At 30.2% G+C, this 26,022-nt stretch overlaps 7 protein-coding genes across 7 annotated transcripts in view; 4 read left to right on the top strand and 3 right to left on the bottom strand.

Moving 5' to 3' along the window:
• Window positions 1-580: 580 nt before the first annotated feature.
• On the top strand, window positions 581-5,958 carry LOC119673833 (GATA zinc finger domain-containing protein 14-like). Its single transcript, XM_038084908.1, has 3 exons — window positions 581-1,259; window positions 3,261-4,259; window positions 4,947-5,958. The coding sequence occupies exons 1-3, from the start codon at window positions 994-996 to the stop codon at window positions 5,869-5,871; spliced, it is 2,190 nt and encodes a 729-aa protein (XP_037940836.1). The 5' UTR covers window positions 581-993; the 3' UTR covers window positions 5,872-5,958.
• A 5,076-nt stretch (window positions 5,959-11,034) lies between these two features.
• LOC119673934 lies at window positions 11,035-11,757 on the bottom strand. Its single transcript, XM_038085050.1, has one exon. The coding sequence runs from the start codon at window positions 11,755-11,757 to the stop codon at window positions 11,035-11,037; it is 723 nt and encodes a 240-aa protein (XP_037940978.1).
• Window positions 11,758-13,366: 1,609 nt separating this feature from the next.
• Window positions 13,367-15,658, top strand: LOC119673834 (zinc finger Ran-binding domain-containing protein 2-like). Its single transcript, XM_038084909.1, has 3 exons — window positions 13,367-13,665; window positions 13,784-14,034; window positions 14,115-15,658. Exons 1-3 carry the CDS (start codon window positions 13,616-13,618, stop codon window positions 14,816-14,818), a joined length of 1,005 nt encoding a protein of 334 aa, XP_037940837.1. The 5' UTR covers window positions 13,367-13,615; the 3' UTR covers window positions 14,819-15,658.
• Window positions 15,659-18,299: 2,641 nt separating this feature from the next.
• LOC119681464 (cyclin-dependent kinase 9-like) lies at window positions 18,300-19,943 on the top strand. Its single transcript, XM_038094668.1, has 4 exons — window positions 18,300-18,677; window positions 18,739-18,823; window positions 18,891-19,148; window positions 19,216-19,943. Exons 1-4 carry the CDS (start codon window positions 18,394-18,396, stop codon window positions 19,888-19,890), a joined length of 1,302 nt encoding a protein of 433 aa, XP_037950596.1. The 5' UTR covers window positions 18,300-18,393; the 3' UTR covers window positions 19,891-19,943.
• Window positions 19,944-19,970: 27 nt separating this feature from the next.
• Window positions 19,971-21,138, bottom strand: LOC119681465 (28S ribosomal protein S15, mitochondrial-like). Its single transcript, XM_038094669.1, has 3 exons — window positions 20,791-21,138; window positions 20,594-20,727; window positions 19,971-20,534 (listed from the first exon to the last, which is right to left on the bottom strand). The coding sequence occupies exons 1-3, from the start codon at window positions 21,000-21,002 to the stop codon at window positions 20,044-20,046; spliced, it is 837 nt and encodes a 278-aa protein (XP_037950597.1). The 5' UTR covers window positions 21,003-21,138; the 3' UTR covers window positions 19,971-20,043.
• Window positions 21,139-22,109: 971 nt separating this feature from the next.
• Window positions 22,110-25,054, top strand: LOC119683922. Its single transcript, XM_038097811.1, has 3 exons — window positions 22,110-23,360; window positions 23,429-23,565; window positions 24,888-25,054. Exons 1-3 carry the CDS (start codon window positions 22,344-22,346, stop codon window positions 24,940-24,942), a joined length of 1,209 nt encoding a protein of 402 aa, XP_037953739.1. The 5' UTR covers window positions 22,110-22,343; the 3' UTR covers window positions 24,943-25,054.
• A 448-nt stretch (window positions 25,055-25,502) lies between these two features.
• LOC119673933 (SH3 domain-containing protein Dlish-like) overlaps window positions 25,503-26,022 on the bottom strand; it is a 2,874-nt gene continuing 2,354 nt past the window's right edge. The window contains exons 2-3 of the mRNA XM_038085049.1: window positions 25,876-26,015; window positions 25,503-25,815 (exon numbers count right to left, since the gene is read on the bottom strand). Of these exons, the coding sequence (XP_037940977.1) occupies window positions 25,651-25,815; window positions 25,876-26,015 (305 nt within the window). The 3' untranslated portion in view covers window positions 25,503-25,650. The remainder of the gene's footprint in view (window positions 25,816-25,875; window positions 26,016-26,022) is intronic.

Genomic DNA, 26,022 nt, shown 5'->3' with positions numbered 1-26,022 from the left:
GACTGGTAAAGAGTGTTGGGTAGCTGTAAAATTGCTGTTAGAATTATTATACACACACCGCTCGCGTAGCTACTATGCTACTTCAGCTGTTAAAGCAATTCCATATACCCTAATAGGTCCAAGTAATGCAGATAATAAAATATCATATTATACTTAATGTCTTCATATACTTATACCTTCAAAAACCATTGATTATGCGTTGAATTTAATTGCATTAACAAATAATACAAGATGTACACTGAAAACACTTATTATTTTATACATGGCTTTGAAACTGGTTTTGAATTCTATATATTAATTAAATGGTTTATATAGCGTTTACGTTTCACAAATTTACTATAAACTAAAACAACAAGATTTTAATTCTATTAACTATATTAATTTTACATCTAAACAAAATTTAGAATGTATACTTTTTCGAAAAAAAATGTATTATAAATAACATTTATTCTAAATTTTTCTATTTAATAGTAATATTTAATATTAATATAAAAACCAACACAATAATAACAATAAAAATATAAACAGTATCGAAAAAGGAAGATATAATCTTTAAATTATACCATTCGTTTGAATTTCGTACATACTGCCTTATCGATGTCAAGACTCGAACTTTACGCGCATTTTTTTGACATTCCTTTATGAATGGAATTCTTCCTATAAGAAAGAACCAACAACATTTTTAACCTATGAAAGTTTGCATTTTACTTGTCTAATTAAATTAATTTTTAGCACTCATTACTTTTTTGTAAATAATTAAAAATATTTTTAAATTGAAAAATAAATTAAAGCATTTAATTACTAGCTTAAGAAGAAAATACATGGTGCCAACACAAAAGTATAAGTAAAAGAAACTCAAGTTGAGATTTACCTTCCTTAAGGTATTTGCGTCTTTAATCATATTTTATACGTGAAAAAAAAACAAAGAAATAATATTGGAACTGAAGCAAAATAAGCGGCAATAAAAACAACTGATACAAAACCAATACCAATATGGCAAATGTTATGAACAGCAACGACAATAATGGAAGCGGTGGTTTAGTAGGTGTCAATGTCACTGGTAACCTTCGCAATAATGCCTGCAATTACATACAACCAAGCACACAAAATAGTGCAGCATCACAATATATGAACTATGATCACATTATTGATATGATACGAGGATTAAATTTGCAGGATGATGGGATTGCCATGAACCATAAAATAAAATCCATTGAAACAGATTTCTGTAATATTGTGCACGATGAGGAGCAGTTATGGTAAATATAAATAAATATAATTTTATCATGTAACATAGTGTTAAGTATTATAATTTTTTCGACACAACTATGATGAACTTCGAACTACCATTAACGTTTTTTAATTTGCAATTAATTATGAATAGTTTATTTTTGTAGTCCCTGGTGCCTCTTCACGCTTCGAAAAGCCTGCTAGACTGACCTTATTGTTAACGATGAAAACGATTTCGATTGTCCCAACCACTCTTAACCCCACATAAGAATTGAATATGTATTGTGTTCATTAGGAACTTAACTCATATAGAATGTTTTAAATAATATTTAAGATTAAGCATAATAACTGCTCAAATTTTTATAATCGAATTGTGAAATCAATTCACAAAATCATAAACATTAATATATATATATATATATATTTAACAAGTCTACTACCGAGGTAAGGGGTGATGACAGATTATTATAATTTGTGACAGCAGTTGCTGACCTTCCGTAACGATCAAAAAATTTTAATGCGAGTAAAATTATTTGTTTATGTGCACCGCGGTAATTGCTTTGGCAAACGGTCGTTAACCTCTTCAGGAAATCAATTTGCTCCAAAGCAGATTAATTAAAATTAAAGTAAGAATAAATTATTAATTAAGCAACGTGCTTTTAAAATTTTTTTTATCAGAATATAATAAAAATGTTTATATTACATTTTAAGTTAAAAATCTGAGATTTTTTTGTATAGCGTACTATAAAAGCAGATTAAGGTAGTAAAAACACGTTTTTCTATAGTTGCATGCTTTTCGTATCACAATTCCGATGCTCTTGTTGATGTAACCCGTATAATTCCTTAGGTCTTGCAGAGACGTTCTTAATTTGTTTTCCTTACAAACTATCGAACTTTGATATAGTTGAAAGAAGTTGACTTTGATAGAAGATATAACAGTGTTAAGTCATCGGTAAAGATTACTTGCCAGAGTAGACCTACTTGCAACTAAAATGATACATAATCTTATTCATTCAAAAAGACGTCTTTAATATACAATTAGGAAACATAATATCTAAGAACTGTGAACTATATATTATATGTTCATAGAATATAGAATAGAATTCCATATACATCATTGTTTTAAGAAAGTCTAAGAAATATGGCACTCTCTCTGTGTTTTTAATTTGATAAAAGTTTTGAATATCACATATGTTGTTTTTATAGAATGATTAATTATTCTACAAAAAATTCAATTAAAAAATAACACAAGTTAGTGTATATTAGCAAGTGCAGATCTCAATTACTGTCAGGAACTCAGTTTGCAAGTCCATTGCATGGCTTCAATAATATGTAGCTATTTACAGCTTACATAGCACAAGCACATATAAAAGAATCGCAAAATTATATTGTCAGTTTTTTAAATAATCCATTGTTTTATTTCTTAAGTTTTATCAAAATAATATGCGTTCGTTATTTTAAGCATCAATGTAATAATACATGTAAGAAACCTCTCCGAGTACGTTAAGTAAAATAAAATGTTCCCTGGGAACTTACAGGCAACTAAGTGCCATTCTTCTCATCCTAATATGAAAAAAATTCAGGAAAAAGCGTCTACGATTTTATAACAATCAAATAAAATAATAAGATAAGCTGATCGGAATACAGTAAACTTATCTTAATCAATGTTGCAAGACCGGCACGTCCACTCCCATAGTCAAGTTGTCTTCCTCAACAACCAATATGCTACTTCACTTTTCCAACCACCTCGAAGTCACAAAAACAGTCAAGTAAAAATTTAAGAAGTTAAATCTTAACCTATTATAATAAATTTATATAAAAATTCATTTTTAAATTCAAAAAGATTTCTGTGATTTTACTAAGGTCACCCCATTAGTTTCCTTCTGGTGCACAATATTTTGTACTCTACTCCTTTCTATTTGTTTCAATTTTTTTTTTTTTTGATTAATTATTCTTGAAACACACAAAATACGTTTTTTTTAAGTAGATTTTGGTAATATTAATTAATAAATTTATTAATTTTTTTATAGTGAATCAATGGAATATATCAATGATAAAGCGTTAGCAGATGGTGAAACAGCACTTAAATTTGCGTTATTATTTTCGTCGCGGAACTTTGATGCATTAGCGATGAAGGAAACTAAAGTTCGCAGTGCCATGCTTAAAATATTAGAAGCAAACTACATAAATGCCGACACATATCGCATACAAGATAGGAATCGTCTTTATAATTCTATAACATTATTAGGAGAGTACTATCATCGTGTGCGTTTAGCGGATAACACACCAATATCAATATTGGGAGAATCACTGCTAGGACTTATGATACGAGAAATTAGTGGGCTTGATAATATAAGTGTTAAACTAGCGAAAGTTATTCTATCGCAAATTACACTAAATGGAGATATAATGCGAATAAGACATAAGCCAGAGCTAACACAACTACTCTACCACATAAGAAGAAATGTTATTGAACAGCAATCATTAAAATCGGCTGTAAAGGCTTTATTACTTATGACTTTAGATTTGTATTATAGCAATTTTACCAATTTGGGTGCCCAATTAGAAGAATTATATACAAAATTCTTAGTTACGGAACATGATGATGAAGATAATAATAATTTTAATGCACTGTCACAACAACATCAATCCTATGATCCTAACGTACAACAATCACAAAATATGCTTCCAGCTGAACAACATATACAAAATAATGTATACAGCAATGGTGATGATGAAGCTCTAGTTAACGATTCTTATGAAAATGAACCGTCCACAAAAAAATGGAGTGAACAAGTTTGTGAGGATTCGTTGTGGGAAGTTGAAAGTAACAAATGTAGTAATCCTCAAAACAGAAGCGGAGGAGCAGATGAGTTAGCAGTAGATTCATTACAACAAAATGAATTAAATGTTAGTGGGAATTCAAATGATAATGAGCGTAGTATAAGTCAAAGTTCTAAACGTTCATTTAAAACTGGAACACGTCCTCGTCCACTACATAATACCGAACATAGTGTAATGGATAAAAAGTAAGTACTAATAAATTTCTGAAAAAATAAACATTATACAATAATAATATTATTATATATATATATTTATATATATTATAATAATAATTATGTAGAGTTAGCCAATTCGTAGTTTTAGTTTTAATAATCCTCCAAATTATCAAGTGTTTACCTCAAAATTTGCCATTTTGTAGTATGGATTGTTTAACAACCGTTGAAAGTGATCAAATTCTCTTAAAATAAATTGTATCGGCCATCCACTTCATGTCATTTGTCACACTTATTTGTAAGATTTGGTTTATGTGGACAATTCTCAAACTTTCGTCGCCGACGATTACAAAACAAACCTCAAGTTACTGCAAGCTAAATGTGCCGATAATTCGTTGAAAATCTGTTCAAAAGGATTCGGTATTAATTACAAGGTCCAAACAATATGGTATATTGAAATCAAAGTTTAATAGAAATCTTAATCCCAAGTGTGTTTTATGAACGTTTCATATCAAACGACAATGTGGATCCCTGACAATCAGTAATTAAATTTTTTAAGTTAAAAAATGTAATAAATGAAATTCTCAATAACTCAATAAGCCAAATAAATTTTTGCGTTACAAAAGGGATATATGTTATACAAGGTTACCCATAAATTTTATACAAATAATTATTGTAATATAAACATTTCATAAATAAATATAATATAAATATTTTCAGTGTTGAGTCTCACCAGCATAAAGAATCTTCTGGTGGGGAAGAACGTGACCAATCGAAACCTCTTCCACGTTGGCGCACTCCTAGATTTAATAGAGATAACTCTGAACAACAAAATGGCTATCACCGACATCAACAACGCAGATTAAGTGGCAGTTTCGATGATGATCATAACAGTGTACGTAGCGATGGTGGCAACATACGTCTTTATAGCGTTAACGATCGTTTGAAGCATTCACAAGAGAAATTTGAGCGTCGGATTGGAAATCAACACAACTCAATTGCGAACTCAAATTGGGACCGGCAATCGCAGTATGATGATCGTAGCGAACGTTCTTACATGAGTAATTATGAACGTGGCAACAATAATAATAGGCGCGGTGGTCGCAATTATGGAAACCGTCAGACTTATGATAAACCGCCACGTTTTCTTAAACACCAACAAAAAGAACAATACAACAATTACAATAAAGATGATAAGATTCTTAGTGAATCGTGGCGTCGTTCAGATATGTATCATAACAATCCTCATCATGACAATAATTATGAATCAAATAGTCGTAGTTCATCACGTGCTCGCACTCTTCCACGTCCAGCAAAAACAAATATGGATGACACAAATAATAGCTATAGACGCAGTATTAGCCCAACACAAAATCAGTACCGTCGCGGACGTAATACGCGAAATCGTCACAACAGCAATCAACGTTACAGTAGTCAAAGTAGTTTGGTAAGTGATGCATCGAGCACTCTGGAACGCCATTATAGGGATCGTCACAATCAACAACACAAACAGTATGCGCAAAATGAAGACTGGAATGATAAAGATAACAGCAATTGGGATACAAAGGAGAATAATAGCGAAGAATTGGTACGTAATGCCAGACAAACAACAGATTATATGAAATATTTGTCATCAAAGAAATGAGATTTATCTCAAAAGCACAAGGACGTAAGTAAAATGAAAGTAAAGAAAATAAAACGAATCAAGAAAAATAAAGCTAAGAAAAAAATATTAAAGATAATAGAAAAAAAAGCATAACTTGGGTTAATATTAAAAGAGAAAAAAACAACAAATACTAATATATGCTTTCATACACTATTGAAATATTCTATTTTAAGTTTGCTTGTTTAAATTAATTAATTAATTATTATATATTTTTGTGATGATTTACTATTTTTTGGGAACGCATTTTTTCCTTAACAAATTTGTCAATAATAAAAATAGTTTTATAGTAACCATAGTGACATAAGATAAGTACGAATGTATCAATATCAATATTTAATTCTATAATAGAATTTATTTTCGAATTGTTATTATCATGTTATGCTTTTTTAGTATTTCCATAAAAAATGTAATTATTCAAGTATTAAGTAAGTTAAATGTTATTTGATTTACTTGACCACTTCTATATGCTTTTGAAATCAAAATAATATTTTAAATTGTATAAATAAAAATAGGTAAATTACATAAAGTTATAACAAAAAAAATTAAATCCTGCGCACACAATATTAAAATCGTTGACTGTATTTTTTAGCAATAGCATAATGCATAACAGACTTAATCGATCATACTAAATACTAGGGTTGTCGGTATCCGGATAATTTCAGTTTTTCAAATAGTCCATGTATCCAGATATACTTAATTAGTTGGTTTTATTTGAAGTTTTTTTTAGATAACAGTTTTCAATCAGACAGTTCGAATACTTAAAATATCTGAATAGTTTAATATAACGAAATAGTATAAATTCTTTGTGCAACCAATTGGTTAGCTGTGTAGTTTAAAAATTAATTTAATTTTTAATTCTCATATAGTTTGTGGGTGTAACAACTACAAAAATTAATTTAAAATTTAAAATTGTGTATTTGGTATAAATAAATACTTGTATACTAATATACATAAATATAATTATTTAAAGGTAACTGTTTTTTAGAATATGTATAAATACTTTTTATTTAAAAAATATATATAAAAAATCATTGTTTTTGTTTGTATATATATCAATAATATATATATGAACAATCATCCATACATATTAAAAACAACGTGAAATTTTCAATTTGATTTTTATAGCAATTACAGCTACAAACCGTATGAGAATTATAACTTCATTTAAATTTTAAACTTCATAAAAACAGTGATTATAAGCACAATTATAAATTACAATGTTTACTTGTAAATTATTTAAAAAATGTAAGTCAACGTTTCAATAACAGTAACAGTAAAGAATTCTCAATTATAACAATGTATCTTCATTGATTAATCTTTATAAAAATAGAATTCCTTTTAGTGAATTTTAAAACAGCGATCTTATACGATATTATATATATATGTATATATATACAATAAATATATATATTGTTCCCTACAAATGAGAATTATGACTTCATTCAACTTTAAGACTATCCAGGATGCTACATAAAGCGCATAGAAATCAAACTATTTAGTTTATTCAATCTAATCCCATAATGCAAACAATAATAAGGGATATAGCACTACGAGATACATTAGTTTATTTTCTTATAGCACATAAAATTGAAATTGATGTTAGAGTATAGAATGTTTTTAATTTTTGTTATAATTATAAATGTAATTATTTGAACTAATATTATTTTGATTTTTAATGTAATTATTATAATTTTTAATGTGATTGTTATTATAATTATTGCTATAATTGTTATTATAATTATACTATAACTATTACTGTAGTTTTTTTGATTATTGGTGTAATAACTATTGATGTAATAACTATTACACCAATATAATAATTATAATTATAATAAAGTTGTAGTAAAATTATAATATACATTAATAACACAAAAATTTTTATTGAATGTATGTTTTTGTAATAAGTTTATAAGTATAAAATTAAATTACGTTAAAAGCTCATTTTATATATGTAAAACATAGATATATAGAAAGCAATAATTCATGTTTATTTTAAATATTTTAAAATAATATACTTGTGCACGTTCATTGCAGAAAAACAAAATTATGTTAAACTGTTGCCATTCATTATGTTTAGAAATATGAATAAATATAATTATAATACTTTAAGTAAAATGAATATATTGAAAATACAAAAATTTTCAAATATTCATGTGACCACAAAACTAATACGCTCACTTGTTGATTATTTAGAGCAAAAAAGGCAGACATTAAAAAGAAAACCAACCCAGATATATGCCAAGCATATTCTATTAAAAATCGTTTTCAACTTATATGAAATATACTTCATTAAAAAACGCAGTTTAGTAATTTATAAGAGCATTTTTAATCTACATCAAATATCAAATATCGTTTTAAATTTCACTCAATATAATTTTATATGGAAAACTATACATTTCTTTAAAAATATAATATAGAACAAATACTTTTATAATTAATAATAGAACTGAAAATATATATCGCAACTTTTAAAATGTTGATACTTAAGAAGTTGATTTTGTTATATTACGAAATATTACATTTATATTAGAAAATTGTATATAATATATAAAGAGTTCAGTTGTTTAAAGAGAGAATGTTGTATATGATATGTTAGAACAAAAACAGAATGCATAGGTTAATGAATTTATTAAGTAGAACGTAAGCTATATAAGAAATTAAGAAAACATATGGCATGTAATGTGTATTCATTTTAAATAAATTTAAAATGTAAGCATAGAAAGCAAATAATTGTTAAATTGAAAAATTATTTTTGAAGAGAAACGATTTATAACCAATAGGATTATGTGTAACGCATGTCCCAAATTTCTTAAGGCCTTAATCGCAATCATTCCTCGCATTTAACATAGTCTTCTATATTGCTTTGCTCAATGACGTGATTAAAACATCCACTATAGTCTCAATAAATCGATAAAATAGTCAATTTTATAAGACAGATGGCGAAAGTTAAAAAATTAAAGCTGACTTAGAGTGTTTCCTTAGTCAATTTTCTTTCACTGATCTTAAATAAGCTTTACTTGATCAAGCAAAAAGAGTCAGAGTTGGAACATATGCTTACGAGCCAGTATGCCTCAATATTATTCAACAAAATTAATTTTTATTTTTCATAGGGCACTCTGTATTCGATGTTAGAAATCTTCACCTATTACTAACAAATAATTCGGTTACCCATTTTACTTTCTAGACTGAAAACGTTATCATGACAACCAATATCCTTGGGTGAAATCAGTCTGCCAATAATTGTGGGTGTTTAATGCGCTCTAGAATCTCTGCTTGATACATACAAAGCAGTAGAACAACTTATTCAGCCATATGGTGCATTAATATAACTTCACAACTCTGCAAGATCAACTGTCAATTGTTAACCAACAGAGCATATTAACCATATTCACGTGGAATTTATAAATCTGAGTATAATCACAGCTGAAACACTTTTTCGTTGCGTACCGCACAAGTGAACATTATAAGAAGACCACAGTAAGTAGAGCTCTCGGTTCACGTTGCATCTGTTGATTTCTTCCTTCGTGTCATAAATACATCGACACCTACAACAATGGTGTCAATATCAGACGGATTTACTATTGATAAGCGCTATACACCAAGGTAGAGACATTTTCAAAGAGATATACTGATATACATTGATATATACTGTTCTACTTCATTGTAAAAACAAGGTTCCTTTATCTCGACCTGTGTTTCTTTCAAATTCTATGCGCTTACTCTTTCCTACTCTAGAATTGTGGAATTCACTATGTTAATGAGAAATCTATCACATAGTTAATTTCTTTATAATTTGATGATATTTCATGACATTCAATAGATTACAGTGAAGAGTAATCTGACGCAAAAATGACAATTTCATTAGAAAACACTTATACACCACATAAATAATAATTATTATCTATCAGTTACTCTAGAATCGTTTGTCGTTAGAGCTATTTAAACCATAATTTCAATGTAAAAATCTTATTTACTGATTAAGTCTAATTTTCTGAAAATTTTTATAAGATTAATCAAACTATGTTTTTCAATCTCACAAAACTAAAACATTAGTCAGGGTTATACCGATTATTATTATCATCAGTATAGGAGCCTCATGTATGATTTCAACTAAAGTATTATTTGTTCCAACTCATTTACTTCCAATTGATCCCTTATGTGCGTCAGCAGATTGTAACTGACACAATTGGACATCACATTGTTTATTAATAGGTCAGGCTAAAACATGACACTTTTCTGTATCTAGTAGGAGTCCGTATTTTATTTTCAAAATTGTAATACTGTCTAGTTTTGGTCGTAAATCAAACTCTCAAATAACAATGCAATAATAAAGCATTTTCCACGCGATAGCATGTGCTACCCACTTCAGTATTAAATGAATATTTGACAGAGCTACTTCTTGTGACAAGCAAGCACTGTTTAAAGCTCAAGATGTTATTTCTTACGAAATTTGAACACATCCTTAATTGTAATATATGTTACCTTATCAGCACATTACTTCTGTTAGTATCAATTTATATTGACGAAATATAGTTTAAATATGTCAACTCAAGCACACATTTTAAAATAGACTCAGTCATGAACAGAATAGAAAAAATAAATACGAAAAAATTGATCTTTAACATAATAGATAATGTATCATGGTTTAGTAAGCTGATTAGATGAGGTCATCATCCAATGACATCAGAATTGTTGGTCAGAACTGGACGAGTATAAAATGTCTACCCTTTTATTACAGTGTACCTGTTACCAGGAGATATTCGCTTTGGTAGTTTGCTTTCGTTAAACAAAGCTCGTTTAGCTTGAAGTATGAATTAGATGCTATGTCGAGAATAGAGCGATTTAATTCAATTCTCCAAACTTACTTAACCTGCCACAAATATTTTCACGCTATTATAATGTAGATTTTGCATAAGAATTATGTAAATTTCCTCGCTCCCCCGCTCCCTTAAGAAAATAATATTTACTATTTAGACATTATTTTATTCCAATAACAATTATAATTTTTATTTATATATCACTTTTTACACTTGCTAGGCGTTTATTGTTAAAATTTTATTTTTATATACGAGATTCGTTTAAATATAAAAGCATATTAATAAGAATTGCACAAGACATCTCTGAAATGTAGATTCTAAAAAATTATTCCTTAGTTTTGTTTTTTTTTTCTTTTGGTATCAATGTTAACACCTCGTATTCCTTTACGTTAACCTCTTTACCCTCATATGGCATATATAATACTTTATGTGATGGATGGACTTTACCCGGTAGCATGATGTTATTGTATTGTGCTCGTCCTGTGTAGAGATGTTCGCCAGAACTTGTATAACCTGTTATAATAGCATTGGGCGGTACATCTCCATTAGCAGCAGATATCCATTCACAATCACATTCGACTAATACTTCAACATCATTACGCACAAAATGTGCATCACAGCCATAGGGAGTATAAGCACCACCAACGTTTGGTATATAGTTAGCCGGTAACAAATCTTCAGCGTAGTATACTCTTGCAACATAAATATCATTTCCGTTTTGATCCTTGCCTGCTTTAATAGCACCTTCTGGTATCTTTTCTGGTCCATTGTGTGTAGGTGGTTCAAGTGGCAACCAGATAGGTGAATTCGACAGTTCTTCATCAAGGGCATCATCTTCAGCAGTACGTTCACCAAAGTTCAAATAAACCCGATGTACTCGATTACGATTGCAGAACCTTTTACACTGGGGACAATTTTGGGCACGCGTTAACCAATGAAGCAAACATTGTTGATGAAATAAATGACCGCAGAAAGTAGTTGAATAGACATAATCAGTACTTTTATAGAATTCAGCGCAAATTGCACACATAACATTTAAAGAAGCCATTTGTAACAATGCACTTAACTAACCCGAGTTATTTCACAATATTAACAAAAAAACTTAGTCATCAGACTTTTAGAATTATACTAAACAATATACAAAAAAAATAGAAATAGAAACAAAAATCAGGTAAAGTTTTAACGGCCTGCACTCAGGTAAATTAATAACAAATGTCAGAAAAGAAGCAGTGTATCGTTAGATTTGTATTACATCGATAAGGCGGTTTACGATGTCAAAACAAACAGATACTGCACTGTTTTATTATGCTGCATAATTTTCAAACTTTCCACTTAATTTCATGTTTTTAATTCTTATAGGACTCAAACGATTACACTCTGATTCCACTTTATAATCGAAGTCATTAGTACCTAAGTTATAAAGCCTATAATTTATACAATCTATCCATCGTTTTATCTTACTTTTTGTTGATGTTCTCTAGCTTGCTATGCATAATGTCAATTGATCTCTTCTGATCTCCAACAGTGAGGCGTTGAATGTGTTTCTACAGAATTAAATAACGAAGATAGATATATTCTACTTGGCACATGGGATGAATTGGTTTTGACTGCAGAAATAAGGAATACAGATATTTTCTAATTGGTATATGGATTGAAATGGTTTATGTATAGAATCAAATAAAAAATTATAATTAATAAATTTAATGCCATGCACGTTCAAAATGCTTTATGATGTCTTTTCGTAGAATTCTTATTTGTCACACATAAAACATTTATTTTGGTGGTTTATATTATTATAGCTTTAAAATTAAAAACTGCTCTTTATTGCCAATTAAAGATTTTCAATATTGTTTGCTATAAGTTCTATGGTGTTCATATGGGCAAATCTTTGACAATAAATTGAATAAAAAATTCAGTTCCCAATTTTCCTATATTCCTATGTAATACTTAGTATTATACTTAAGAGTAATGATATTAAAAATTGTGCTTTCAGTATCAAAATAAAAGGCAAAAGAATTTGTGAATTATAATGAATTGCATTTCATCTCATTTAATATAAAGGAGACGACAGACTTAAAAAAAAACGTTACGTGTGAATCTCGTACAACTGCATGGGTTTTGTAATTATTTTGTATGGTTTATTAGACTTGATATTACATATTCTAAACATACTATAAAATTTAATTAATAAATGCAGAATAGAAATGGAAAAATTGACTAACATATTATTAATTGTCTTATCATTTACTGTAAACAATGAAAAAATATGTCAGCACACCTATGGAAAATAGAATTTTAAAAATACAATAATATAAAATAATATAAATTGCTTTTAGTTTCTTTTTTGTTTCACTGCACTGCTTTAGCTATGAAAGTTAAAATTTTAGTTGCTAATTCATTTGAAAGTTGCAATATACTGAAGTTGCAATATACTAAGATATATTTATATTTTCATTTTATTTCAGTAAGAATATGAGTAACAACTTTTATCAAATGAATACTTATTTAAAAACGTATATTTTAAAAAATAGCTTACTCGTTTTAAATTAATTGGAATGATGCTTTACATGTAATGATGTTTTAATGTACCTCTTAATAAATGTATTGAACTCTTTAAATAAAAATTTTATTTTCAAATGTGTATCATGTTGCACTGTACTATCGACAAAAGCGCCATTACTGTCAAAATGACAAAAAGAAGCGTTTCTATGGTTTGTCGTCTTATTTTTTTCAGCCAAATTCTTTTTGTCGACGACCGGATAATATATAAAAAGCTAATGCATTTATTTTTTTATTATATCTAAATGGAATAAACTGTTACAGAAAGTTTATATATTTAAAAAAATCTTTGAAATTAAAGTCTCTAAATCAGTTTCTTAACAAAATTGCTTTGGACAATCGATAAAATGTCTGCTGTTGTGCCAGACAGTGGTGACTGGATATGTGGTGATAGCGAGTGAGTGAAGTAACAAAACACATCGTGGTCAAGTTTTGTTCACAACGCCAACCTTGAAGACATGTTTGGCATAAAACGACATATGTTAATAATGAAAATTTGCATATTTCTTTTGCAGCTGTCGCCATTTAAACTTTGCGCGGCGTACACAATGTAATAAATGCCAACGTGAACGTAGCGTTGAACGTGGTGCAACACCGGCAAAGAAAAAGTTGGGCACAGAAATTGGAAAAGCGGCGGCTGAAAAATCAAGGGGTCTTTTTAGCGCTGAAGATTGGCAATGTAATAAATGTGGCAATGTCAATTGGGCGCGTCGACAGACTTGTAATATGTGTAACGCCCCCAAATTCAGTGATGAAGAAAGGACTGGTGAGTTTAAGAACGTCGTATTAGAGAATCATTGTTCAGAATATAGCTCAGAAATTGAAAATAATAAATTTTATTATTAGGTTACGGTGGTGGTTATAACGATCGTGGTGTTGTCGAATATAAAGAACGTTCGGAATCTGATAGTGAATACGATGAATTTGGTAGACTGAAAAAACGTAAAATTGCAAGTAAAGACAACAATTCTGATAATAAGCATAAAAAACTTGAAACCAGTGATGAAGGCGAAGAAGACGATGAAGAGGATGGTGATGAAGATCTTTCCAAATATGATTTATGGGGTGATGATGATGCTCCTACCAATACATCACCGAAAAGCAATAACAATGCGCAGGAAGTGAAAACCGAAAATAAAACTAATAATAAAAGATTGTCTCGCTCAAGATCATCTTCCCATACGTCCAGATCAACATCGACTTCCTCGACATCTTCTACCTCATCAACATCTTCCAGCTCATCATCTTCATCATCAACTTCGAGCAGCACTCGAAAATCTCGCTCACCTGGAAAATCAACAAGTAATATTCTCTTAGGAGGACGTAGATCCCGTGAACGATCTAAATCAAGTTCACAACGATCTAACACATCATCCAAAAAAATAGATCAGCAGTCTAAGTCACGTACCAGATCTCGATCATCGTCTATCTCTTCATCTCAATCATTCAAACGAGGTAGCTTATTAAATAAGCGTAATGATTCCAGCCGTTCTCCAACATCTAACAACCGCAAACGCTCTAGGTCACGCAGTCGCTCTCGTAGGCGTTAATTTTTCGAAATAGTCAGAATTAATTTAATTTTCCTATGTTATCAATAATACCTGCAACCAAATCTACACTTTTCAAAATTGACTTTGTTTTCATTGGAATGGCCTGCAGATTTTTAATTTATTTTATTCATAATTTTATTTAATTTTGTGCTTTGTATATTAGTTTTTTCTTTTTAAAAGTTAACTACTACAGTAATAAGTCAACAAAATGTGCTTGAAAATAAAATTGCTGTCCAAATATTGCTTTCTTATTAATTATACATTTTTTCAAAAAAACAGTATTTTTCAATTGCAACTTTGCCTGATTATGCACTAGGACGAAATAGTTATATCTATTCTATATAATTGCATGAATGTGTTTTCTTCTCCTTTTTGGTTTGTACTTATGGATTGCATGAAATCGTTTCGTTCTATGCCCAACGCACGATTAAACTACAATCGCTCACTGAAGTAGTTCATAACTCTCACTGTCCTCCAATTTCATGGAATACAGTAGCCAATAACTAGCTTATTCTGCACAGTATTATAGAAATGGATTTGCTCAACTTCATTTTGCCTCTTTCATTCTAGCTACTGTAATTTAATCCTGCGTTGGGCACTAGTCTGTTAATAGTCTTTAAGATATAAAATGATACTACCACTATGGATCCGATACAGAATGCTTATAATACAATACTACCATGGAATATTTCGTTGGATAATTTATAAATATATTTTGTGTCGTATACACAATACATAATTATATAGCGACACTCATCATTAGCTATTTTTTAGTTCTTATCAAAAACAACTTAAAAATTATAAACTGATACTGCAAATAAATTGTTTTAGTATAATAATGTTTCAATTAAATCGTTTATATCGTTTCAATAGTTTTTAATTTTAAAAATATTTCACATATATAATATTCTATATTTTTAATTGTAATGATGCGAATAATTTTGTGAATGATATATTAAAAAAAATAAAACTTAAGGTTCGAGGTCCTTTTTATTTATGTTAAAATTCATTAAGATTTACGATCTTAGTGTTTACACTTCTGGTTATTTTAACTACTTGTTAAATCTATTGATCATGATATTTTGAATTTTATTTATGGTAAAATCTAATAAGACACTAAAGTCGGTCCTTTTACTTTTGATTATTTTTAACCCTTTGTTAAATCGCTTGTTCACAATATATTGGTGCTATTTACTTAAATTTTAACCAGAGCATATATAGTTAGGTAAGAGAAAGAGAAATATTTGTAACCAACTGATTTTTAGTGGTATGACGACTATAACATAATAAGCAACGATGTCATCACAACAATAAACTTACTATTATCAATCATTCCCTCGGGTGTAAATTTTAACGACAACACTAACCATTTTCCGTTGAGTGTAAACACAAAAATTGTTGAGCTGAGCTACATATCGTATGAATAACAACAACAGCAGAAGATACGTTAGAAAAGAAACTTATAAAAGAATATGAAAAATCGAAGAGAAGACACTGCTCTCCCCCAGGCCACTGTCAAGCAAATTTGCTTCGCTGACGACTGCCTTGTATTTATGCGGTCGTCTAGTGCCGCACGCATCTCCTGCGACCTGAATGCCCACCTTTAGACCCTCCTTGATTATTACACCCGGTGGAAAAGATTAAGCTCAACACCGGTAAGATATCAGTTATAGCTCTTCAAGGCCATACCGGGATCATACCGGTGGCATCGACTCCTCTGTCATCACCTCCATTCGGCTTGTGACCAAGCTAAAATAACTTTGTATTGTGCTATCTTCTCAGCACAACTTCATCCCTCACGTTGACTATGCCATTCACAACACTCGGTTTAGGCATATTCAACTTAAAACTGCCCTTCGCAAACACAACAAGCGCAACTGCAAAGTTAAGCTGCTCTGTTATAAAAAGCTCATTCGCCCCCGGCTCTTGTACGCTTATCTTACTTGGTCTACAATCTCTTCCTTCCAGATGGAAGAATCCTAACGGCATACACTATTCCATCTCTACCCTTTTTGGCTCAGCCAAAATTACTCGCATCGACCAGTATCTAGTTTCACTCTACCGAAGATAACTTACCTGGCTACATAACTTCCACCTCGAAATCTTTTTCCACAGCACTCTTCCGTGGACTTTGTCCAGTCCTTGCTCTATATACCCCTCCAACACTTCTTCCTTTATTTCGATAATCCCTCCCTCATCTCCCTCTATAATCGCGGCTCTCGTGACCTTGGTCACAGAGTCTACCGCTAGTACCCCTTCGCTTGCGCTATAGCTCCACCCCCTTCACTATCTCTCAATCTCAATAATTTACGCCCATACTTATACTATGTTTACATTATGAGATTAAGAGAACGATATTAAGTTAATCAGCATTTTTAATCTCCACCGTTTACATTAGATTGGAGATTAATTTTGACGTTCCTCTTATTGTGTTTTGGTAGGTGTGTTTGATAAATTTCTGTAAATAAAGCATTTAATTACAATTGTGTATAAAAATATCGTAATATATATTTAATAAATTGTTTTATGACAATAATTTAACAAAAATTTCACTCAATTCGGAATTTTTAAATTTTCAATGCTTGTTTTGAATAGAATTTGACATATCTTTTTAAAATCGTAAAAAATCTACGACATTTCTTCTAAGGTCGTAAAAAAATCTACGACATTAAGACATTTTCAAAGTTGCATTGAGAAATAATCATCATTTTGAAGAAGATTTAAATCTAATCTCGACGAAAAGGATATTAACTTTTGTGTGGGAAATCCTGCGATTAACAACGAAGTTAATACTTTAATCTCGATTTTTGCTTTAATCTATTTTTAATCATACAATATAAACGTCGTATTAAGTATGATATAAACGATGCTACATGTATGAACACCAAGTATGAAGACCAAGTATGCGCTTTGCTATACACTTTAAAACATCTATATCATGCTTTAAATGAAATGTGATAATTTAGTAATTATAAAACATGTTTTAGTTAAATATAGCACGTATACTTCACATTTAGAGGTATTAATATATTAAAATTTGAGACGATGATTGAATGGTGTGGAAGATACGGTATTAAAATGGCCTAGATGGAGACATTATGAATATTTGTATACATGAACTCTGCTTGGTTATGTGTTTGTAGAAAACCAAGAAAAAGGATGTTGATAAGTAATTTTACATTTATTTTGGTAAATGTGGAAAAATTCAAAAATAATAAATTACACATAGATTTTTTCCTTTCACTGTTCACAGCTTCATTCTCAGATTAAGAATAAAATGCATGTGTAAATGTCAAATGTGTGATATATCATTAACAAAATATGATGCATGGATAATATTGTACATGTATTTGCTTAATCATCTGTTTAACTGCATCAAAGCATGCGTAAAATACTGCGTAAATGCAGTTAATTGTGTGAAAACTGTTAAGAAAACAAATTTTAATTCTTAATTTTAGGCAACTACAGCAGAGCCGTTCAACGCAGTGTGCTCGCAATTATTTTGAGTTGAAAATTAAGGTAACTTTCAAATATAAATAATACTACGAAAAATTGCAACCCTTAAGTGGACAAACATGGCTTCCACAGGAGCATCGCTGCTACATATGTTGACAACAAATCACACATGTTGTACTATTGAGCGTATAACAATTTCAACAAATGGTGTAAAAATGTCTTCGTCATCGACGTCAATGATAGCACCAGTGGGATCAATATCCAGCAGTGGATCTACTGGAAGTTCCTCGCGTACATTGTCTCTTTTGGATAAACAAAAATTTATTGAAGAATATGACTTTGCATATTGTGATGAATCCTCTAAATATGAAAAGGTGGCCAAAATTGGACAGGGGACATTTGGGTAAGTTTCTTGCATATAAATGTAATAACCAATGCATTTTCATATCTTTTTAAACATTTAGAGAGGTTTTCAAGGCACGTGAGAAGAAAAGTAATAAAAAATTCGTTGCAATGAAAAAAGTGCTAATGGAGAATGAAAAAGAAGGTGTAAGTCTCAAATCAACAAATTTCTTTCAAAAAGTTAATAGTGTTTAAATATTGCTGTTTTTCATAGTTCCCAATCACCGCATTGCGTGAAATTAGAATATTACAATTGCTAAAACATGAAAATGTGGTGAATTTGATAGAAATATGCCGTACAAAAGCAACTGCCAATAATGGATATCGTTCCACATTTTATTTGGTCTTTGATTTTTGTGAACACGATTTAGCCGGCCTGCTGTCAAATATGAACGTAAAGTTCAGTTTGGGTGAAATAAAGAAAGTGATGCAGCAATTGCTAAATGGCCTTTACTATATACACAGCAACAAGGTTAGATAAATATTTGAATTTATGCTTAAACTGTGCTTATGAAATAATTTGTTTTTTAATAAATCAGATCTTACATCGTGATATGAAGGCGGCAAACGTGTTAATAACAAAACATGGCGTACTAAAGTTAGCTGATTTTGGATTAGCGCGAGCATTCAGTATACCAAAGAATGATACTAAAAATCGTTACACAAATCGTGTGGTTACACTCTGGTATCGCCCTCCCGAATTGCTATTAGGTGATCGAAATTATGGACCTCCAGTTGATATGTGGGGCGCAGGTTGCATAATGGCTGAAATGTGGACACGTTCTCCAATTATGCAAGGAAATACAGAACAGCAACAACTAAATTTTATTTCGCAATTATGTGGCTCGTTTACACCCGATGTATGGCCAGGAGTTGAGGAATTAGAACTGTACAAGACTGTAGAACTACTAAAGAATCAAAAACGAAGGGTTAAAGAACGTTTACGTCCTTATGTTAAAGACTTAAATGGGTGTGATCTACTGGATAAACTCTTAACACTTGATCCAAAAAAGAGAATAGATGCAGACACAGCTTTAAACCATGATTTCTTTTGGACTGATCCAATGCCTAGTGATTTAAGTAAAATGTTGTCGCAACATCTACAAAGCATGTTTGAATATTTGGCACAACCTCGACGTAGTAACCGTATGCCTTACCACCAACCAATAAATAATAAGCCTCAAGATAATAGTCTCATAGATAGAGTTTGGTAGATTTAGCACTTAGTTCATAGGTATAAGTTTAATTAATATGTTAAGTATTTTAACATTTGCATATATTGTATTGAAACATATTTTTAATATATTAAATATTTTATTATGTATAACTACTATATCGTTTGTTTGCTGAAAAAAATGAAACTGAGTTTAAAACAGATCTTCACCATTTTTGTTAGACATGTTTGATGCTCTAAAGACTTTCAAATTTTCAAGATCAATTTTCATTTCATTTATCTTTTCTTCTGTGATAGTAATTGGGACATCGCAATCTATTTGGTCCTGACGTGCCTTACTCAATTGCTTTATAGCTTCTTCTAAAAATGGTATTTGTTCATCTTCTAATTTTTTACGATACTCTTCTAAACGTGCTTCTTTAATATTTTCACAATATGTGTTGGTTAGTTTTTGTAATGATTCTTTGCGTGTTATCCAATGGAAATATTCTGGTGGTGGTTTATATACTAAATCAAGTTTTTCTAATATCCATTCAAAACGAGCATAGTCCCAACGGCGCAAGTATTTTAGAAACTTTTTACGTTTATCAATCAACTCCTTCAAAATAACTTTTTTCTTTTTATCTCTTGGGAATTTTTCCATATATTCCTGAAGGCTGCGTATTCGACCCGTCATTCTCGCAACTAAGTACATTTGTAAATTTGGATCATTCACTGTATATTAAAATGAAAAGCACACTTACGTTTCGCTTCCATCGAACCATAATCTAGAGAATGTCTTTGCACCTCCTTTATCATAGTTAAACGATGATGTCTAGAAGTGTAGTGGTGTTCGCAGTTACCCATTTGAAATATGCTTTGCACTATAGGATCGGCACTATAATAGTTAAAAGTTAGTTAGAATAGAAATTGATTGTTATTATAATAATTATTATCATACTTTTCTAATTCCTTTGAATTTTGAAATTCAGGAATATATTCTTGAGGATTTAGTGGCGGTAATTTGGTGCAGTCTCCACTTTTTTCGGGTTTAATACAAGATATTTTTTCCGGTCGCACCCATTTTATTTTTAAATCCGATTTAAATGCATATTGCCGTGTTAGTTGTTTTTGTACATTAATGGTAGTTTTAACCAGGTTGCAAATATTCATTTTTCTTTTACTTCACCAATATAATAACCATCAAAATAAAGTATACCTCTCTGAGACCAGCAGTTAAGGTTATGTCACAAATCCAAACAGCTGCTGAGTGCCAGTGTTACTTCAAATTAATTTTCCTACACATCAGATACCTTAAAGATATTTGTCAATATATTTTAGTGCAGACTTCATGGCTTTGTTGTAAGATTATTAAGGTTAAACAGAGTGGTTAGATGTATTTATACTCTTAATAAAATACATAATTTCGATTTTTTAATGTTTCAATAGCACTCGACATACTGCGCTACTTTTACTATTGCACTTGGTTTTCGAGACTACTACACCACAACGTTATTTGTTACTTAGTGGTAAATATTAGGTATTAGGTCTGTTCTACGAGCTATTCGTAATAAAAATCAAGTAAAACACAAGTAAAGTACAAACTGAGAGTGTAACACAAATAAAGTGTTAATTATGCTCTTTGTACAGATTTTCATGGAACAGTTTTGTGTAAAGTCTGGTGAGAACACCAGTGCTGCGCAAATAAACAATACCAAAATTTAACCTCAAACCAAAACAGCTGATTCACACATCAACACAAATTTTGTTTGAAATTAAATGTACGAGTAAAGTCTGTGTAGCATTTTCAAATTTCGACAGGGATGTTACGCTCTTTCAGATGTTCTCTTTTACAGTGTTACTCAAAGTTACTACGAGTAGCTCGTGCAATAGATCTATTATATACAATTAATGTATTGCTGACACAAAAACTAAGTAAAAGATATAGTTAGTTAATTTGTTGGTTACAGCTTTTTTATAACATTTGTGACTTTTAAGACAATAGCAAACATTTGTTCAGAATGGTACGGTTTACAAAAATTGTATGGACAATGGTGGCGCTCAAATATATTAATTAAACTCTCACAATTTGCAAATCTACTTACAAGTAATAAAATCTCTTCGATGCAGAAAAAGTTAAATCTACTCCCAATTTTCATTTGATGATACTATATTTCCAAAACAATGAAAAAATGTTGAAAGGCAACACTGTTACCTGCTGATTTGGGAAGAAAATTTCTCAATTTAATGACTCGAAAATTTTAATGGTGTTTTCATTTGCTTTCCAACGATTTTTTTTTTGGCAATAATTTTTTTTGCACATATGATGGCTTTCACTTTTTGAATAATAGCTTGTGAAGTTTTTCTTTTGTTGTTTAAATTGTTTTAAAAGTCGATTTTTATAAAATGTTTTTCTACTGCATGTTTGTAATGAAATCTTTGTAATGGTATATTTGCATAAATTAAATATATATATATATATACAAAAACTCTACACTGCCCATAAAAACAAGAATGTCCTTACGCGCAATTAAGAAACGGGAAAATCAGTTGAACTCCAGCGCAGCAATCAAGCCAAAAACGTTCTCCAAAAACTTTAACAATTTGCCTGTGTGTTCTAAAACTAAAAATACAAAGCCAAGTAAACATAACGCAACAGTGAATTCCTCCAGCGCAACTCTCAGTTCAGTGCATAGTTTGCGTAAGCAACATATTTTACTTGGTCGCGCTATACATTCTACGCCTGACTTGCAGCAAACCACAGAATTGTATAGACTCGTAGCTGCAAGCGCTCACTTGGTGCGGACAAAATCTGCAGGTGATGTTGACAAATTAATAACCAATTATACTGGGAACTTAACTGATACTACTGGTGGTGGACTTACGAATGCTAAGTCTGAAATTTGCTTGCAAACAATTTCATCGCACAGTTATACAACAACGCACGACACAAATTCAATATCGTCACAAAGGCAAAAGCAAGGCAATATGATATCTGGTGCTCGATCTCATCGTGATCTTACACAGTCTGCATATGTACATTCCTCTAATGATATGATGACAGTACCGCATAGGCGTCGCATGAGCGAGTGCAGTTATAATTCCAGTGGCATGTCATCAAGTGCTTTGACGCTATCCTCAAATAACACCGATCAGCCAAACAGCGTGGTGCGAGTGCCGATTATAGGTTACGAGGTTATGGAAGAGCGTGCACGCTTTACTGTGTACAAACTGCGTGTTGAGAATCCACATACTAACGACTGTTGGTTGGTACTGCGGCGCTACACAGATTTTGTGCGTCTCAATACAAAATTAAAACAAGCTTTTCCAAATGTAACTTTAATGCTGCCGCGTAAAAAAATATTCGGAGACAATTTTAATTCTGTATTTTTGGATAATCGGGTGCAAGGTTTGCAGATGTTTGTCAATTCCATTATGGCTAAAGATGAATTACGTAAATTTAAAATGGTTCGAGAATTCTTCTGTTTGGATGAGCCACCAACATACTCTGAATCAATGGAGGAATGTAGGGTAAGTAGAGTTGATGTTTGTATTTAATGAATTTTTAAAACTATTAAAATTTAATATTTAATTTTTAGGCTATTTTCGAAGCACAAGAGGAAACAATAGCACATCTTAAATTACAAATTAACAATAAAAACGATTTAATTTTAAGTCTGCAACAAAAATTGCAGGAAGAAATGGCAGAAAAGGAGCAACTTAGAGGAGCTTTAAAGTAAGTGTATAAATGAAATGTTATTTGTATTTGTTTGTAAGTAATAATAGGTTAATATTAAATTTAATTAATTATGTTTAATTAAATATGTTTACTTTATAATTGTTAATACACTATATAAGATATAAAACTATATCGAAAAAATGCTAAATACAGTTTTTATTGGAGTGATTATTTGAGGGCGTTCCTACAAGTTCTTATATTACTTGCGTATAAATTTACAAACTGTAAATATGTATCGAGTATATGTATGTTATGTTAACGTGTCTATCTATTCACATTTTAAAATTATTTATTATAAGTATTTATTTAAAATTAATTTTCGGAATTGCGATGTAAAACAAATACAACGTAAAGATATTGTAATTAAAGCTTACTAGTTGTTTAACCAAGCGGTGTAGCTTGATATCAAGGGTATCAATTGTGGTACAATTGTGTCGTTAGATTTTGTAATTAAAACATATATGTATTTTAAAAATCAGAAATGGATAAGTAGTTAAAATTCCTGTTATTGTAACTGATACATAAAAGTCTATTATTGGACATATGTTGTTATTGCTTTCGTAGCCTAATGCAGCCCATGAAAGTAATTTTATGAAGACACGACATTGACAAGACATTGCAGAAGGGGGTGAAATGGTGTAGGATAAGAGGTATGGTAGGGAGTTAGAATTCAAATATAGATTTTGGTAGGTAGGAGTTCTAAATCAAAATGGTCAAAGTTGAGAGTGCATTTGATCATAAAAGAAATGTATGACGTCATGCGAGATAGAGCTGCAGTTGCAGCATATACAGGGGATAAACGTATTTATGCGTGACTAATAATGGTTTACTATCTGGGTATAACCTGACCTATATTCGGTATCGATAGTTTTTGCTAAACCAGGGCTACGTCTTTCATGCAGCGGGAACTGTCCTTAATTGTGGTCAAGTTGCATATGTTTTCATTTTCATCCTTCTACCAATTTAGATAAACCAGTATTTTAACTTGTATTTAAACATATTGGTAGAAAATAAATATTGCATAATAAATATAAAAATATAATAGATAATAAATATCTAAATAAAAAGGGACTATTACTACTGTTGGAGAAAAGTGGAAAAGATGGATACTTATGTTAATTAGTCTTTTGTATTTTTTTTAGATATGAAAAGTTGATTGTTTTTCTTAGCATTGAGGCAAAAGCATATAGTGTAGATTATACAATAAAACTGACTATTTTTAGAAATATTTTCTTAGATTTTGTTTCAATAATAATAATTATAGCATAAGAAGAAAATAAATTATCACAAATTAATTATTTTTTTTTTATTTGTTTCAGGAATGTTTCTTTAAACTGCTCACAATGCTCCTCGACGAAAATTCCAATCAAATAACTTTTGATATTTTGACAATTGTATTGTCAACTTAGGTTTCTTTTCAAAAGGATTTATATGCTAAGCATTATTATTTACTACATCTATGTAATAGTTTTCATTAAGAAAAAAAAAAAAAAGATTGTTGAAATCACAAATCGAAAACTTATTTAATGTTTGACAATATTTAGAATATTAAATATTTGTTTTAGTTCTCTAAAAATTTGTAACAGAAAATCTCCTTTATCAATTTGTATAATAATAATATGTACTATTTATGTGTATTTATTGAAGTATTTAAAATATAGTGAAATATTGTTTAATTAAAAAAAACACAAAGTGCATTATATCAGAAAAACAATAAATTTTTTGACTAACTATCTACTACAATGTGTGTATGAAGAACAATCTGAATGAAGTAATTAATTATTATATTATGCTATTATGTGTAATGATATTATTTTTTAAACACTAAAGTTTTATATATAAGTATTGGCACTTTTGCTGTGCAAAAATAAAATATATAGGTGCAAACATAAATATATATTCGTTTTGTACATTATTTCGTCATAATTAAATAACTAATTTTTGTCTTCAAATTTGAGTTTTCATAAATTTAATCAACATACAATCTAATTACGAATTAAGTATTAAGAGTAACTGTAAGAGCATAACACAATACATATTCAAGAAGTTTAGTCAACATCCCGCTAAAAGACTGCGCAATATTTAAAGGCTTGTCATTGCTGGAGGACGTGCATAAGCCTTAGGTATAAAGCCATATTTTCTTATTTTCGGTGCATATGCCCATAACCAACCGTCTACAGTTTGATTACTTAAGTCCGCATATATCCAATCACCGCGGCGCACGCTTAAATCATCAGGTGCTTGTGCCTATTAATTGTAATACATATGTATAAATAAATATATACATCTTAAGTTCGTAATATATACCTTATAGTCGTATAGCATAACGAGCTCTGTGCCATAGCGTAGATCATCTGTACCAATACCAATTTGTGGCTGATGCTGATGATTAGTCTGATTTTGTTGTATAAGTTGTTGTTGTAAACTGCTTAATCCATTTGTAGGATCTAGTGG

The sequence above is a fragment of the Teleopsis dalmanni genome, chromosome 2 (assembly GCF_002237135.1).
Source record: "Teleopsis dalmanni isolate 2A chromosome 2, ASM223713v2, whole genome shotgun sequence".
Classification (NCBI taxonomy): domain Eukaryota; kingdom Metazoa; phylum Arthropoda; class Insecta; order Diptera; family Diopsidae; genus Teleopsis; species Teleopsis dalmanni.
Note: the sequence above shows the minus strand (reverse complement) of the source record. Positions and strands in the feature narration are given on the sequence as shown.